Source organism: Geotrypetes seraphini, chromosome 1 (assembly GCF_902459505.1).
Source record: "Geotrypetes seraphini chromosome 1, aGeoSer1.1, whole genome shotgun sequence".
Taxonomy (NCBI): Eukaryota; Metazoa; Chordata; class Amphibia; order Gymnophiona; family Dermophiidae; genus Geotrypetes; species Geotrypetes seraphini.
This window is the reverse complement of record NC_047084.1, coordinates 376,921,947-376,940,393: the sequence shown is the minus strand read 5'-3', so window position 1 is coordinate 376,940,393 and position 18,447 is coordinate 376,921,947. Positions and strand designations below refer to the sequence as shown.

The following is an 18,447-nucleotide window of genomic DNA, read 5'->3' as shown; positions in this document are numbered from 1 at the left end:
TTCCTCGCACATCAGTCTCCTTCTCCCAGACTCCTCCCCGCTCCCCCCCCCCCCCATGCATCTCTGGTTCTCTTATCACTATTTCCTCTTGCTCTCACCTTCTCTCATCTCTTCCAGTCTATCTCCTTTACTTCATCATCCTTGCTCTGACTCTCTCACCCTCAGTTATCCATTCTCGGGCTTATACACAATCATCCACACTGTGCTTCTCAAATTAACCTTTTCATGGTTTTCTAGAACTCTCTTTTTGATTTATCCTCACGCCTTAGTTATCCTATTGCATATTCTCTGCTTCCTCCAAGTACTTTGGGGTTCGCTCCCATGTATTATGCCTCTCACATCCACTGACTCTGACACATCCACTTCCCTTCTCTCTATGATTATCTTCCATTCACCACCTCTGAATCTCTGTCACCCAACAACTCTGTTACACATCAGGATCTAATTCTCTCTTCCCTCCATATCACCACCTCTAAATCCAGTCTAGCCGATATTCAGCATGAGTTAACTGGCTGTGAACAGCCACTGATTGGTTAACTCGCATCTTGGCAGCTATTGCTGCTGAAAATTCCCAGTTAGTGCTGAAAAAAAAAATAAAAAGTCGGCAATGTTGAGGGCATTCTGAGGATATGACTGCTTAAGCCCTGATATTCAGAACTTAAGCAGCCAGGCTTAGCAGGCAAATAAGGCTGCATTAAAAACAGGCCTATTTTTTGCCAGCTAAGCCATGGCTGGTTAAGTCTGAATGTCGTCTTAATCAGCCATGTGCTAGCCATTGTTGAAAACCCCAGATATTCAATGGCAGTCGCCAGAAATGGCCCAACATTGAATATCTGGGTAGAACACCCGGAAGCAGACAATCAGAGTTGAATGTTGAATCTGGAAGTTATATCGGAAGGGGGGACTCGGCGGGAAGAAGGTTCCGAAGTAGCTCTGCATACGATGTTGCCTCTTCGTCCAGGAACCTTCAAAGAGGCTGGTAGGCCTGCCCCGGGAGGCACAAAGGGATCAACCCAGGGGAGTCACAGGTTTGTTTGGGGGGGGTTTCTGGTAGGTGCAATTGGGAGCGAGGGAGGGAGGGGGCCTGCTGCAGCTCCTGCAAAGGGGGGAGGGGGTTGCTTGGGCTGTTGAACCAGTTGGAACTGAAGGGAAGGAAGTCAGTTGTTGGATCTGGTCTGGGGATTGGGGGGAGAAGGGAAACAGGTGCTGGGCCCATGTGGTGGGTGGAGTGTAGCTGGAGCTGGAGGGAAAGGAGAGGTGCCAGACCCACACCTGTGCACTGAAGGGAGGGAATAGAGGTGTTGGACCTTTGGGAAGGGAGCCAGAAGGAAGGAAGAGAGGTGCAAGACCTATAGGGAGGAAGAGAAAGAAGGAAAGGAAAAGAGAAAAGCTGAACCAAGGGGATGAAGGAAGAGTGAGTACAATATTGAACATAGTGGAGGAAGGGAGGAAAGAGAGAGTGTGAGAGACACATTGGTGTGTGGGAGTAAGAGAGAGAAAGAAGCTAGACACAGGGAGATATACAAAAAGAGGAGAGATGGTGGGCATGGATGGGAGCATGGGAACAGGGACAAAAAGGGGAATGCTGTATGGGGGTGGTATATGGACACAGAGGGGTGATGATAGACATGAGAGGGTATATGGCAGGGCTGCCCAAGTTAGGTCCTCGAGATCTACTGGCAAGCCAAGTTTTCAGGATATCCACAATGAACATGCATGAAAGAGATTTGCATACCAAGAATGCCGTGCAGGCAAATCTCTCTCATGCATATTCATTGTGGATATCCTGAAAACCTGGCCTGCCAGTAGATCTCAAGGACCGGACTTGGGCAGCCCTGGTATATGGACATAGAAGAGAATAAGAATGCAGAAGAAAGATGCTGGACAGGGGGGCATAGAGTTATAGAGGAGTGATACTGTACACAGGGGGAGGGAATCATAGAATGATGAGATGATGAAGGCAAGGAGATGTGTACTGGGGAAATACTAGAAAGGGACTTATAGGAGACATAGAGAAGGGAGATGCTGAACATGGGGAAGAATACATATACAGAGAATGAAGATGGATGATGAACATGAAGAAAGAAAAAATGTCAAATGGTCAGGAGACCCTGGCAAGTGAGTTAAGAGAAGACAAAAAAAACCAGAGAGCTGTGGCTGAGACCAACATGATTTGAAGAATAAAATGACGAGACAACAAAAGGTAGAAAAAATAATTATTTTCTATTTTGTGATTAGACTATATCATCTTTGAAATATGTATCCTGCTAGAGCTGGTATTAGACATAACTGGGGACTGCAAAGCCCAGGCCGTGCTTCTTTAGCTTCCAGCTGGCTTAGGGCAATCTCTAACTAGGGGGCAGTTGCCCTAGTTGCATATCCCTAACAATACTCTTGTCATGTGTGACTGTGGTATTCTTTTAGCATGATTTTTCTGTGTAGCATTCTGTAATAATTTGGCTTATTCAGTTTTCTCGATAGTGGAGGGGATATTTGTGAAGGGGAGGGGAGACAGGGGTTTTGTTGATCCTTGCTCTGTATTATTTGTGTTTATAAAATGACAATAGTACAGAATATTGTTTCTTTTTATACTTTATTAAAATAAGTTCAGTACAAAATCATAACTATTTGAGGTTTGTGCAGATGAGATCAAATGGATTGCGGGGACAGGGTGGGGACCAAGTTCAAGGGGGTGGGGTGGAGAGCTCGCGGGGATGGGGTGGAGACGGGGGTCAAATTTTTTCCCCTTGCCATTCTCTAATTTCCACTAAGGCCCAGGGTGCTAAATGTTCTGACGCTCATAGGAATTCTATGAGCGGAACATTTAGCACTCCGAGCTGTAGAAGAAACCTCTACAACAGCTTAGTAAAAGGGGTTATTAATTTGGAAGCTAAGGCCAAATGTATTCCATGTATTATAAATTCTCAATTTCTAACAGTCTGTTCAGTCAAAGGATCTTGCCAGACTACAATATACTCAATACATGTCACTGGCCAGTGGAGGGAACCCGAGCAGTGGAGCTCATTGAGCCTGAGAGAAGAGCTAATCTGCATAAAGTTGCAAATGCTGCTGGGAGCTGTCCACTCACCCTGAGTGGATTGTGGTGCTAAAAAGACCATCTCCCAGCACAGAGAGATCAGAAGGCAAGAAGCTGGGAAACTATTGGGAGGAGGAATGGTAGGCTCTGGTCTAATTCCTGGTAAGCCCAGCAAGCCACTGCTGACCAGTGCTAACAGGGGGCCTGGTGCAGTGGAGTAGGATGGCCAGGCTGACCAGTCCTGACAGAGGAAGACTAGTTCAGCAGTAGAAAGCCCAGTGGTGAGAGGGTCTGTGGTGACCAATACACCAGTGGAGAAGATGACTGAGGGGCTAGGAGAGCCCTCAGTGTGTGTGTAGGAGAAGATGACTGAGCAAGTGAGCAGCATCTCAGTGCATGCGTCTGCAATAAGATGGCTGAGGAGCTGGGAGAGCCCTCAATGCATGCGTGCAGGAGAAGGTGACCGATTGACAGAGAAGCTGCGAGAGGCCAAGGACCCTGGAAGCATTGGCCAAAGGACTGAGGAACGGACCGGCGAAGGGCCTGGCTCAGATGGTGGCAACCAGTGAAAGAACCGGTAAATGCTACTGGACCCTGCCGAAGATTTGGAGTGCTAATGGAGCGTCAGGATGGACTTGAGAAGACCTGGAGGAGACGGAGTCCAGGGAGGACTTGAGGAATGACCAAGAGGATTGGGAATGCCCCTGGTCATGGATTTTAAGGGAATGAATGAATGTTGTATATTTAACCCTATTGTGTTGTTATTTTAACAAAGAATAAAGGTGCCTGGGGGGTTGGATATGTAATGGGTAATACTGCTTGGCCTGGACACATGATGACAGCACTAATCAGCAAAAATGTTTCTAGGGTACCCATTTTTGCTAAATTTACCTTTGGATGCAAATCAGCTGCTGATTTGTCTATATTGCATATAGTAGCTAAATTTTGCAAGTTGTTTTTATGCATTCCTGGCATTTCACAGAACAGCATAATTTAAAGGGCCTTATAGGTCCACTTCAGAAGCCCCCTGAACTCCCCCAGGGCCTCCAATTCCTGATAGGTTAGCAGCCCCCTATTTCATCCTAACCCACCTATGGGTATAAATTAATACAAAAGCATCCCCCAGGTCTGGCTGTGGGTGAGAGGGGCTCTAAATCTTAGTGGTCTAGTGTGCCACTGTCCAGATCTTGGGCTAAAATAGCTAAAGAAAATCCTCTCTCTGCTGAATCCCTGCTCCTTAAATTATAAAAAATCAAAGGGTGGGTACCACCCCCTGCCCTCACCCAAAACCTTGACTCACTTGGAGAGTCTGGGTATGATGAGAATAGAACAATCCACACATTTAAAAAAAATGTGTTTTGTCTGACCCCTAGTGGTAGTATTGTGGTATGCTACAAAGGATTTTTTTTTTTTCAGTAGAGCATTTAAGATTTCATTAAATACACCATGGATCTAGGGAGAAACAGGACTTTATTACCTAGATAGTTTTATAATGATAACTAGTTCTACCGTTCTTTACTATGCATTTTTTATTAACTTTGGACATGTTAGAACATATTAGAAAACATACAGGGTTCTTTACTTCAGAATATTGAAATGTCACATAGAAGGGACCTTAGCTGTTGAGCTCCTGGACCACAGATTTCAATGGCACCCCAATGCAACCATTGAGCCAGGTATGATTAAGTGTAATCTCTTACACTAGCCATAAAGTAGGTGTACATATTTGTCCCGGAATGCTGGGGATACACATGCAACTTATAGTATTCTACAAATGCACATAAATGTGAGTCTTTCTCATGCTCTGTTCAGACTCCTCCTGTGTGTATACCATATTCTGTGCAAGATACAGTATGTGCATATTGACAGAATAGAGTTTAGGCACCTGCTAGTATTCTAAACATTTACATGTATTAACACATACGTAAATGTTTATGATCATTTTATAAAAGTGCCTCTTTATTGTGCAGAACAGTCCTCATGGAGCAGAGAGGGGTGTAAGAGAGACTGGAAGAGAAACAAAGAGTTGGTGGAAGTATGGGAGGTGGGAAGGCATCACAACTGCTCAACAGGGTGTAATGTGTGGCAGAGAGCTCGGGAGAGGAGAAAGAAAGGTGGTGCTCCATCGTTCACAAGCCTCAATTTTGCACAGTCTCTCATGATCCCTGCTAATAATGATCCGTACTCATAGAAATGTATTCTTTCATTTTTTTCCTCAGGGATATGTGAGAGTGTAACCAACAGTTGAGCACATAATTTTTCCAAGTGAGTGGCAGAGGGCAGGAGGAAACATTGAGCCTCTTGTGATATAACTATTAGTGCACAGAAAATACAGGTGAAAAAGCCAGTATATAGAGCAGGAACACCTATTTCTAAAGAAATAAGTTCATTAAAAAAAAGTTGCTTCGTTCTACACATGTAAAATCAAGGTAAGCAGCAGATATTGCAACCTATGCATTTAATTTGCACCAACTCTTTGTTTCTCTTCCAGTCTCTCTTATACCCCTCTCTGCTCCATGAGGACTGTTCTACACATTAAAGAGGCACTTTTATAAATATTAATAGATCTGTGCTTTTGTACTTTTCATGTAGCAAAAATAAAAAAAATTAAAAGCATATAGGCCTCAAAAATGGGTATGAAGAAAAATCTTTATTAAAAGACTCAAAACGGGCCATATTTCGGCAAAAGTATGTTTCAGGGGCTAGCTATGATTGATATTCAGTGGATTCCAGTGTAATATAATTCAACAGATGTCAATTGTAATAAATACTTTATATTCAAAATAAGGGAGTCACATTAATCATATACTGTAGTTCCAGGTTACTTTCTACTCCAATCCTGAAATTTTTTTCTCATACAAACATTTAATTGAAATCCAAACATATTCATAAAAATATATATAACGTTACAATTGAAATGATTATGATGGGGCTCAAAAATGGCTACCTGGTAGCTCTCGTGTTCATTTTTCAATCTGGTGAAATGGCACCATTTTCAATCATCGCACTTATCCTCACAGCTCTTTCAATGAGCAAAGAGAAATATATATAGATTCTTTGAGTCACAATACTTTCAAAACTGTAATCTTTCCCAATTCTCACTTCTGTTCATAAATGCAAAAGATAGGAAAACTTATCTGTGGTGACTCAGAAATGCTGTAACTCCTTTTTCTTGCTCCGCCTCAACAAATTTGTGTGATTTTGTTCTCCAATGCTGACTGTCTTTTTTTTTTAATGTTTTAAACTATCGTACCCAACTGGGATCCTGGTTTCGCCAAATACGGCTTCTTCAGGGATAAACTGCAATAAATAAGAATCTAAAATCAGAATACTCTTCAGCTATAATAAAAACTAATAACACTTTCAATAATATTATCATAAACGAACAATTTCATGGTGCACTAGCAGGAATTCCTTCCTCTCCTCAATAACCATCAGAAGACACCGACTTGTAACCAACTTTTATTGGTTCTCTCAAATCAACCATGTGACAGTTTTCCAGAATCTCCTTCATTCACTGCAATGGTAACAGGTCTCTAGGCATTGACACTTCCGTTCATACAAAATTTCTCCTTTCAAATTAGCCCATTCTATTTCTTTATTGAGTCCTCACAGTACTAATCTATCCAAACTAAAACAATCAAATATGGAGTTTTCAATATCTACATCAAACCAGTACTTGGCATAGCCAAAAATACCAAATCAAAATACACTCCTTTGCTGAGAGCATTCAACTATATCTATCACCAGGAGCAAATCATGATACTCAGATCACAACCCTGCACAACTGCTTATCCAAAATTAAACATTGGATGACTTCAAACAAACTTCAACTGAACACCTCCATGACTGAACTACTATGAATTAGGAAAGAAAAATGCTCCTACACCCGCCTTTCCCTAACCTGGGAATCTGGCAAAAGACGTATAGGAATTACTCTAGACTGAAACCTATCACTCTCCAAACACATCTCTGTTTTTTCTGAAAACCGTTATTTCAAACTCACTTTTCGAATACATAATCTGTATGTCTACAAACTCTATAATTCCAAGAAAAATATAGAGTTTTTGGACATACAGATTATGCATTCGAAAGGTGGGTTTGGAACAACGTTTTTAAGGGGATAAAAACCAGATAGAAATACATTATTTTGTTTCCAGAATTGTCATCCTTACACCATGAAAGCAAATATTCCTATGGGTCAGTTCTTACATATAAGAAGATTATGTTCCTCTAGGGATGAGTTTAAAACTTAGACCCAACAGATGGGGCAGAGATTTTATGAGAGGGGATTTCCAAAGAAGATAGTGCAGAATGCATATAAGCGGGCATATAATGCTCAGAGGGAGTGGTTAGTATGTCCAAAGAATAAGCAAGATCTTCAAGAACTTATGTGTGTGTTGCCTTTTTTACAAAAAACTAAATTTATATGTTGGGCAAAATTGCAACATTGACCTATATTAGGATATCATAAAATTTTTTAATAGCAGCCCCATTTTGCATATAAGAGGGAGAGGAATTTGGCAGAATATTTAGTACATTCCCAGTTATGAGAATTGTCAGTTCAGGAAGAGATCAGAGTAGGACAAACCAAACATAATAATTGCTCTTTTTGTATACTGTATATTGTTGGGAGACACAGGAAGTTCAGATCCCCGATACAGATCTTATGGATATAGTGGTGATCACAGAGACATAGGCTATAATCTGTTCAGGAAAGACAGGGTAGGAAGAAAAGGAGGCGAAGTAGTGTTATATGTTAAAGAACATATTAATCATACAATTGCAGGATCTGCAGGGCAAGGAAGAGGCACTGTGGATCAATTTGGAAAGAGGGAATGGTTAATGTCTTTTTGTGTTTGTCTTGTTGAAACATGTTTAGCATTTCTAAAATATATATGCATGCAATTTTGTAAACCGAATAGTTTTTATGCAGTATATACATTTTTTAATAAATACATATACAGGCCTCCTTCACAGACGGAAGAAGTAGATAGAGATTTAATAGTAGACATTCAGAATATATCTAAAAAAGGAGAAGTTTTGCTAATAGGTGATTATAACATGCCGGATGTTGATTGGGGTATCCCTATTGCAGGGTCTTCTAGAAGTATGGAGATTCTGGATTCTCTACAAGAAGAACTGTTCCAGCAGTTGATAATGGAACCCACAAGGGATGGGATCATACTGGATTTAGTGCTTACAAACGGGGAAAGTGTTTCTGATGTTATCTGGCATCCAGTGATCACTGCATGGTACGGTTTAATATTAAGATGGGTATAGAGAGGGCTCATTCAAAAGCAAAGGTTCTAGACTTTAAAAAAATGAATTTTGTTCGGATGGGATGGGAACGTCTGGAAGGAGTGGAAATGCGGTGGGCAAAACTGAAAGGAGCAATTGTGAGGGCGACAAACCTTTTTATGAGGCAAGTAAATAAAAAAAGAGGAAGAGAAGGCCACTTTGGTTCTCAAAAGTAGTAGCTGAGAAGGTAAGGAATAAGAGGTTAGCTTTCACAAACTACAAAAGATTGCAGAAAGAGGAAGACAATCAATAATATCAGGAAAAGTTAAGAGAGGCTGGTCTTGTAGTCAGGAAAGCAAAGATGCAAAAGGAAGAAAAAATAGCTGACACAGTAAAATGGGGAGACATTTTTTAGATGTATTAATGATAGAAAGAGGTGCAAAAGTGGCATTGTGAGACTCATAGGTGAAGGGGAGGAATATGTAGAAGCTTATAAAGGCCAAATTGCTTAACAAATATTTCTGTTCTGTGTTCATAGCTGAAGCGCCGGGAGTGGGACCGCAGAAGACAAATGTGAATAGGGATGGAGAAGTAATAGACCCTGATCAATTCTCAGAGGGTTGTGTTCGTGAGGAGCTAGCTAAAATAAAGGTAGGCAAAGCAATGGGGCCAGATGGTGTACATCTTAGGGTATACAACTTAGGGAAGTTCTGATAGCTGCGCTGACTGACCTATTCAATAAGTCTCTAGAGTCAGGAGTGGTACCAGAAGACTGGCAAAGGATGGATGTGGTCCCTCTCCCCAAAAGTAGAAGTAAGGAAGAAGTAGGGAATTACAGGCCAGTAAGTCTGACTTCTGTGGTAAGCAAATTAATGGAAACACCTTTAAAACAGAGAATGTTCAAGTTTCTGGAATCCTGTGGATTACAGGACCAGAGGCAACATAGATTCACTAGAGGTAGGTCTTGTCAGACAAATCTGATCAATTTGATCAATGACTATGTGACCAGAGAATTGGATAGAGGATGTGGTGTATTTATATTTTAGCAAAGCCTTTGACAGCGTTCCACACAGATGTCTAATAAATTAATTGAGTGCCCTCGGGATGGGTCCCAAAGTGATGGGCTGGGTCAAAAACTGGTTGAGCGGAAGGCGACAGAGGGTAGTGATCAATGGAGATCGCTCTGAGGAAAGGTATGTTACCAGTTGTGTGCCTCAAGGTTCTTGGGCCTGTTCTTTTTAACATTTTTATAAATGATATTGCTTAAGGGTTGTTGGGTAAGATTTGATTCTTTTCGGATGATACGAAAATCTGCAATAGAGTAGACATGCCGGATGGTGTGAATAACATGAAGAAAGACCTGGCAAAGCTTGAAGAATGGTCTGAAATTTGGCAGCTAAAATTTAATGCTAAGAAATGCAAGGTCATGCATTTGGGCTGCAAAAACCAGAGGGAACGGTACAGATTAGGGAGTGAAGAGCATATGTGCACGACAGAAAAGCGGGACTTGGGTGTGATTGTATGTGATGATCTTAAGGTGGCCAGACAGGTTGAAAAGGTGACAGCAAATGCTAGAAGGATGTAGGTTGCATAGGGAGAGGTATGGCTAGTAGGAAAAAGGAGGTATTGATGCCCCTGTATAAGACTTTGGTGAGACCTCATTTAGAATATTATGTACAATTCTGGAGGCTGCACCTTCAAAAAGATATAAAAAAGATGGAGTTGGTCCAGAGGAAGGCTACTAAAATGGTATGTGGCCTTCATCTTAAGGCATATGGGGACAGACTTAAAGATCTCAATCTGTATACTTTGAAGGAAAGGCAGGAGAGGGGAGATATGATAGAGACGTTTAAATACTTACGTAATGTATATGCGCATGAGTCGAGTCTCTTTAATTTGAAAGGAAACTCTGCAATGAGAGGCTGAAGTTAAGAGGTGATAAGCACTGGAGTAATCTAAGGACATACTTTTTACAGAAAGGGTGGTAGATGCATGGAACAGTCTCCCAGAAGAGGTGGTGGAGACAGAGACTGTGTCTGAATTCAAAAGGGCCTGGGATAGGCACGTGTGATCTCTCTGAGAGAGAAAGAGATAAAGGTTACTGCGGATGGGCAGACTAAATGGGCCATTTGGCCTTTATCTGCCATCATGTTTCCATTTTTCTATTACAATGTAATTCTAACTGTACTTCAAAGCAAGTAGTGTATTGTATTAGATGCCCTTGTAATTTGTATTATATAGAGTGCACACAAAGGAGTTTGGATAGGGGAGCATTTGAGTACTATCCAGTTGCAAAAAAGTGAAGCACCATTGGTGGAGCACTGGATTACTACAAAACATCAGTTGAAGGATCTTCAATTTGTAGTGATCACTCAGTTAAAGAGCCCTAGAGGAGGTGACATGAGTATTAAGTTGTGTTGTGAACAGAGATTGATATACCAGTGAAACATGATTATACCGTGAGGACTCAATAAAGAAATAGAATGATTGGTTGGTTGATTGGTTTGAGAGAACCAATAAGAGTTGGTTGTTTCAAGTCGGTGTCTTCTGATGGTTATCGAGGAGAGGAAGGAATTCCTGCTAGTGCACCATGAAATGTACATTGTTCGTTTATGATAATATTATTGAAAGTGTTATTAGTTTTTATTATAGCTGAAGAGTATTCTGATTTTAGATTCTTATTTAATGCAGTTTACCCCTGAAGAAGCCGTATTTGGAGAAACCAGGATCTTAGTTGGGTACAATAGTTTAAAAAAAAAAGAAGATTTAACTGAAGACAGCTTCAGAGAAAAACATTGCACAGCATTTCTGAGTTACCACAGATAAGTTTTCCTATCTTTTGCATTTATGAACAGAAGTGAGAATTGGGAAAGATTACAATTTTGAAACTATTGGGACTCAAAGAATCTACATATATATTTCGCTTTGCTCACTGAAAGAACTGTGAGGATAAGTGCGATGATTGAAAATGGTGCCATTTCACTAAATTGAAAATTGAGCACAAGAACTACCAAGTAGAGAATGACATGGGGACAAATTTTCCCCGTCCCCACAAATTGTATCACTGTCCCTGTCCCTGCCCCATTCCTGCAAGCTCAGCCTTAACCGCACAAACCTCGAACACTTATGATTTTAAAGCGTTTGAGGCTTGTGCAGATGAGGACAGAGCTTGCAGGAATGGGGCAGGGACAGGAAAAGAACTCGTCGGGATGGGAAAAATTTGGCCCCATGTCATTCTCTACTAGCAGGTAGCCATTTTCTGAGCAGTGAGCACTATCATAATCACTTCAATGTCACGTTATATATATTCTTATGAATACATTTGGATTTCAACTAAATGTTTATATGAGAAAAAAGTTTCAGGATTGTATGATTGGAATCAATTGTAATAAAGTCATAAACAGCAATATGCATAAATCAGCTGGAGCAGAACTTATTTATCCACTTTTACCTAGATGAAATCACGTGTCTTTCTGATTCCAATATTTTCTTCCACTAGTGGTCCTATTTTCTATCTAATTCCTATTGTTCTATCTTATCTGTAAATGGGTCTTATTTTGAAAAAATTAAAACATCCCAAAACTGGCATAAACCGGCACTTGAACGTCCTAATCGCCGGGATGTCCAAGTGCTGATTTATGAAACTGTCTTGCTGGATGTCTTGTGAGCCATCCCAGTCGCTGTGCATCCAAAATTCCATGGGGACATATTGGAGGCATGCTACGGGTGTGCTTTGGGAGGGCTTAGACTTGGACATTTTTCAGCGATAATCGAACCTTTCTTAGGACATCCAGGACAGAACTTGGACGTCTGGAGCTAGACCTGTTTTAGAAGTTTCTAAGTGTCAGAAAGTTACCCAAACTGAACAAATTACCACTGGAGGGATTAAATAATAACCCCCCCCCCCAGACTCCCCCAGTGGTCACTAATCCCCTCCCACCCCCCAAAAAAATCTGAATGAAACAGTGCATACCTGTTTCTAGAATAGCAGCATCAGGTATGAGAAATCCTAGTAGATCATCACACAGGTGTCTTAAGTAGCCTGGTGAGTTGGCTAGTGAGCCATAGAAGGACCCAGGCCCATAAGCCACTCTAACCACTACAAAACCCAGCACAATCCTACTATACTGCCATAGAGTTTGCACCTGCAGCCATAAGAGTTAATAGTTTCAAGTTTATTTATAATTTGATATACCGACCGTCACAAGTATCTGGTCGGTTTGCAATAATAAAAAGTAAAAGATTATTTAAAATATTAAAATTATATATATGAAAAAAAAAAGATGAAATAAAAGTAGGGGGACTGAAATCAAAACAAAGACTTTGTGACAATGGGTATGGGACAAAGAGAAAGAAGGGGGAAGGGAAAATATTTCATTACATGGTATAAATGAAAATAAAAGGAAGGGAAAGATAAAACAAGAGGAAAAAGGAGGTGTCGCTTCCTGAAAGCGTTTTTATTTTGCTGTGTTTTTTTTGGGGGGGGGCTCAATTAGAATTTTGATAAGCGTCTTTAAAAAGAAATGTCTTAAGTTGTGTTTTAAACTTGTTTAGGGAATTTTCAGAGCGAATGTTCAATGGCATTGCATTCCAAAATGAGGGTGGTAGACAGGTGGGTATGGTAGATTTGGGGGGAATTTTGGAGGGATCAACATACATTAGAAGGCAGTTATAGTGAGATGTACAGCTGGCACCCTTTATGTGAAGTTCACAGCAGTGCCCTCTAAGGTGCCCCACTGCTCTATTGGCAATGGCATGTCTATGTGGCCAGTCCATTACAATGCTAGCCCCTCCCACGTCCAAATGGTCTGGATTTGGATGTTTTCTACTTGGACGTTTTTGTGGTCAAAAGTGGTGAACAAGGCTGGATGTCCTGACAGCCAAGACTTTCAAAAAGATGATTTTCAAAAAAAGATATTTGGATGTCCAGCAGTTTTGAAAATGGTCATTTCTCCACTCCCGACTTTGGATGTCTTGCAGGACAAAGTCAGAGATGGACACACTATTGAAAATGACTATCCACATGTTCCATCTACATTTACACCCTTTGCTGCATATTATGATTTTACTGTGTATACTATACCATAATATGCACTATTTGAATATTTTTCTGCTGTAATTGTTTACTATCTATGTCTAGTTTATTCTTGCTGTATACCAACTTGAGTGAATTTTTTCCACAAGGCAATAAATAAATCCTAATAAACAAACAAATAAAGAAATATTGGATTTTGCAATACCAGACATCCAGTGCGAGCTATTTAGGGCCCTTTTTACAAAGTTGTGGTAAATGCACCAAAGCCCATAGGAACTGAATGTGCATTTACCATGGCAGTATCACTACCACGACTTTGTATAACGAGCCAAACTATAATTTTTGGAATTTTTTTTGTTTTTTTTAAACACTAGCAAGTGAATCTCAATTGCCTACTCAATCGTTCCTTCATAGTCCAAGTCCAAATCAGCAGCTAGCTGATATATGCCCAAGAGTTGGTGTAAATGGTGACATCTAGACTTTTAAGGTATGCAAAATCATAAATAAATGCGTACGATGGAGATCAGCCTAAACCACACCCCAAAACATTATCTTATGACAACTGTGGATACTGTGGATACACATATATAAGAAGCGGCTTTTCTAAAATATTTACTTGTACACTTACAGGACAATTGTGGAACCTAGGTATTATTTATACCTTTATAACATGTGTAAAGGTGTAGGATAGTAGTATTTACACATAAAATATGTGTATACTTGGGCATATAAATGCCAATATGCTGCCTAAAGGCTATACTGCAAATACCCACTCAATTGACATAGTGGCTATTTGCAAGGGCAGCATTTGCAGGGGCAGAGCAAAGGCAGGAAGGGCCAGCTCAACCTATGAATCAGGTGAGGCCCTAACCCAGGGTGCCAGTGATAAAGGGCACCAAAATCTGAGACCTCTAGAGGGATAGATGTCAAACTAGGATTTGGTATCCTTTCTCAAAAGGACTCTGGGCCAGTGCCTCACCTGGTCCAGCAGAACAGGGAGACTTGAGAGAGGGGGAGATAAAAGATCATATATTGGGGTGGGGGGGTGAGAGAGATACCAGATTACGGAGGTGGGGAGGGGTGCCAATGAAAAAAGTTGACTCAAGACATAGGAAGGGCAGATGTTTGGGGACATTAACAGGGACTCTAGCTTCTCGGGGATGGCCCCTACTTTGTGGGATTCTCTTCCATTATACTTAAGGGCTGAAAAAAATCACATAAAATTTTGAAGTCTCAACTAAAGGCCTATTACTTTAAAATGACATTTGAGATAATTCCTTTATAATTTTACTTTACTTTGGTTAATATAAGGTTTTTACTTTTACCCCTTACCTTTTGTTGTCTTCCTTCCTTTTTTTAACCTACGAGATCTTCCCTTTTCCCTTTTTCCAGTTTGTGTTAGTCTATTTTTGTGTTTATGTTTATTGATTTTTCAAATGTCACCCTCACTTTTACCCCCACCCTTTTTTCAAAACCGTAGTCCAGTTTATAGCGCCAGCCACTGCGGTAATAGTTCCGATGCTCTATGAGCGTTGGAGCTATTACCGCCACTGCCGGCGCTATAAACCATGGTACAGTTTTGTAAAAGGAATGGGGGGGTTATTGTTGTAAACTGCTTTGACTTAACTTTTTGTGTCAATAATTACGGTATATCAAATAAAGTAACTGTATAGGGTTACCAGAAAAAGGCAGACAGATTGAGACATCTGGGTTTTACTTTCATTGAAAGCAATGAAAGTAAAACCCAGATGTCTCAACCTGTCCTTCTTACTTCCAATGCTTTCAATGGAAGTAAAATCCGGTTGCCTCAATTAGTCCTCCATTTTCTGGAGCCCAATGTTAACATTATACATATAAAACATAAAGAATGCTGTAAGTTACAAAGGTACCTCACACATACACTAGCTCTGTGATTAGCATAAATGATTGCAATTAAATGTTAGTCATAAGAACATAAGAATTGCCGTTGCTGGGTCAGACCAGTGGTCCATCGTGCCCAGAAGTCGGCTCCAGTGGCGGCCCCTAGGTCAAAGACCAGTGCCCTAATTGAGACCAGCCCTACCTGCGTACGTTCCGGTTCAGCAGGAACTTGTCTAACTTTGTCATATTGGTTTTCTGTAGAGAACATAAGTGCCAAAAGAAGAAAAGAATCCAAATGGAATTTTCTGAGAAACAGAATAATGTAGTGAGGATAAAATGCCAATACCAAAAGGAGGGGGGGTGGGATGGAGGGCCTGTCAAGAGCCATATATTAGCTGTCAAAATGTATTAATTCCAAAAGGGATCTCACTCAACTATAAGCATAGCGACAAAAAAGTTTAGACATAGGATTGGACTCGACACGGCTGCGTTTCAGCAGGAGTCACGCAATCCTTTACTGATGTTACACAGTTAATGCAGTGGGCTTCTCTTTTGTAGTGATCCAAAGCACAAAAAAATGACAATAGTCAGCACGCTCAGGGTGTAGCTTGTCGACAGAACTTTTTGTCAGGAGTGCCGTCCTTTATGGCACTTGACTTGTGGGGGAGTGAATACATTGGAATGAATATATTTTTACAGCACATGGTTCTCCGATCCCCCTTTTTTGTTTTGGTTTTTCATCATCACTATTTTGTTTCTTTGGGAGCATAAGTCCTCCATTCATCAAGTTTCAAGTTTATTAAAAGATTTTTTAAACCGCTTAATCAGGTTTCTAAGCGGTGTGCAATATAAAATTCATTCATAGAATAAGCTCCTTATAAAGTCTCTCTGGACACTAGTTCTACATGCTCTGACATATTTATTATTTATTTATTTTATACATTTATAGACTACCTACAACGAAGCAATTCACAAAAAAATCACATACCCGATACAAAAAGTTTTAAAACCCACCAATACAATTGCTCCCTAAGAGCATTTATAGTAACATTTGTTAGTGTTTTTATATCTAAATGAATTGCTCCTAGATTAAACTTTAGGGGATGAAAAATGACAATGTTTCAAAGTACCAATTTTCTTATTCTCCTGTCATCCTATTTCTTCCAAAATCAATACTAAGGGCTCCTTTTACGCTAGAGCACGCGCTACCCAAAAAACTACCGCCTGCTCAAGAGGAGGCGGTAGCGGCTAGGGTGCGCGTGCTAAAACCACTAGCGCGCCTTTGTAAAAGGCGCCCTAAAGGGCCAGATTCAAAGCCCCCCCTGAAACAGACCCCTAATACAATAAACTTTTTTCCCACAGCAAATCAGACCCTTTATAAAATAACATAACGACTTACTTGGAGTAGTTGGTTCAGTGGTTGCGAGACCTCGGCTAAAGGCAATTAAACAGTGTATCCACCACACGCACAGTGCAAGCATTGCTCTCCTACTCTGTCTTGACAAGATGCTTTATTTTTTAATCGATCGGATACACACAGATTTCTTTGACTGTATGGAAGGACAGAGAGGGTTTTATGCTGCTTTAGTCAAAGTTTCCTGAGGCCACAAAGCTACAGTTCGAGGCACAGGGATTTCCACTCACAGCAGAGAGAATCTGCCACTGTTTTGTCCGCCTTCTTATGCTCAAATGAAATATGCAAATACAAACCTTCCCCACCCATTGGTTAAAAAGAAAACAACTCTTAAGTAAGGAAAGGAGATATTCCACTGTTAATATTTGCTCATTGGGGATGTGCAAGCAAATATTTCTCATTTTGTTTTGGTATTTGGAGAGGGGGAGGGGGGATTACACACACAAGATAGATAGATATATAGATAGAGAGAGAGTCATGTGCAGAAGTCTAGAACCACTTGTGAATTTTGCATTCTTTCAACTTTCTGACCTTTTATTTTAATTTTTTTTGTTGACCTAATAGATTTATCTGTGTACCACATTGGCTAATAGAATTAACTCTTTATTCTAGCTTGGCCTTAAATTTATGAGTTTGTTAAAGTTGCTATATTAATTGTTTTTCAGCTTAAATCAAATAATGTAGTTTGCTGGCCAAAAAAGTACATACAGTATAAGCATCATCTATCCTTCATATTCATGTAAGTCATGTGTGTCAGTGATGGCTCAGTATTTGGTGGCAAGAACAAAAAAATCCAACAAAACTGCAGTGATATGTCGAACAACAAACAAAAGGAAGAGCTGGGGAAAGATCCAAGATGGACGCCACAGCTTACTGCTGAGACAGATGCTGTGAACTTTACCTGTGATATCTCCTGCAACCATGCCAAAATGGAGGGGAAGAAGCGCCGGGAATGCCTCCCGACACTCTGCTATTCCCTCGATCGGCACTATTGATGAATTGTTACAGCGACTGCAGAGGGAAACGGAACAGCCGGGAACTCGCCCGCAGGAGACGCCAGTGAGGAGTGACGCAACGGTGGATCTCCTTGGGCTAAACACCACCTTGAGGCCCGATGTCAGACTCCTGCCTCCACAGCCTCAGAGAGCGAGCTCTTCGTGTGTGCTTAACACGTCCGAAGAGGCAGTGTTTGAGCCAGGGGAAGCTTCTGAGAGCTTTCTGGACACTCCTGGAGAGGTTGTGTTTCCTTCGGAGACAATGCCTGAGGAAGGACTTCCAGCGGAGGCGAACCGAGGCAGTCAAGAGGTATGTCTGGGAGCTGAGAATTCCCCTTCACCACTTATACTTTTTCCAATGGTTAATAAACCTCCAGAAGTTACTCTGGATGCACTATGGGACCTGGTAGTAAAACTTGAGAATTCAATTGCCCCACAAATTAACAAACAAGGAGAGAGACTAAATGAACAAGAAAAAGAACTTTTAAATTTAAAACAAGACACTATGACACTTAAAAATGACTTACAAAAATTTTCCACAGAAGTGACTTTGGGGAAAAAAATTCAAGTAGCCCTGATAATGGATAACACTCTCTTGAGGAAAAAAGTGGAAGCTTTGGAAAATTTGGGCAGAGCTAACAATTTACGTATTTTAAATTTTCCTATGATACTTGTAGTCACTCTACTAGAGATGATTAAAAGGTACTTTAGAGAAATTTTGGATATACCAGAACAATCCATGCCTCCCCTTGTAAGAGCTTACTATTTACCACAGAGATTTGATCAACAGCAAAAACCCGGGAATGAAAATCTACGAGAGATCCCACTAGATGTGTTTAATTTATTGGAGACATCTGATGCATCT

At 40.7% G+C, this 18,447-nt stretch overlaps 1 protein-coding gene across 1 annotated transcript in view; it reads right to left on the bottom strand.

Moving 5' to 3' along the window:
* Positions 1–16,807, bottom strand: part of LPL (lipoprotein lipase) — a 98,664-nt gene extending 81,857 nt beyond the window's left edge. Inside the window, exon 1 of the mRNA XM_033915733.1 lies at positions 16,573–16,807. Coding sequence (XP_033771624.1) covers positions 16,573–16,654 — 82 coding nt within the window. The 5' untranslated portion in view covers positions 16,655–16,807. The remainder of the gene's footprint in view (positions 1–16,572) is intronic.
* Positions 16,808–18,447: the final 1,640 nt, after the last annotated feature.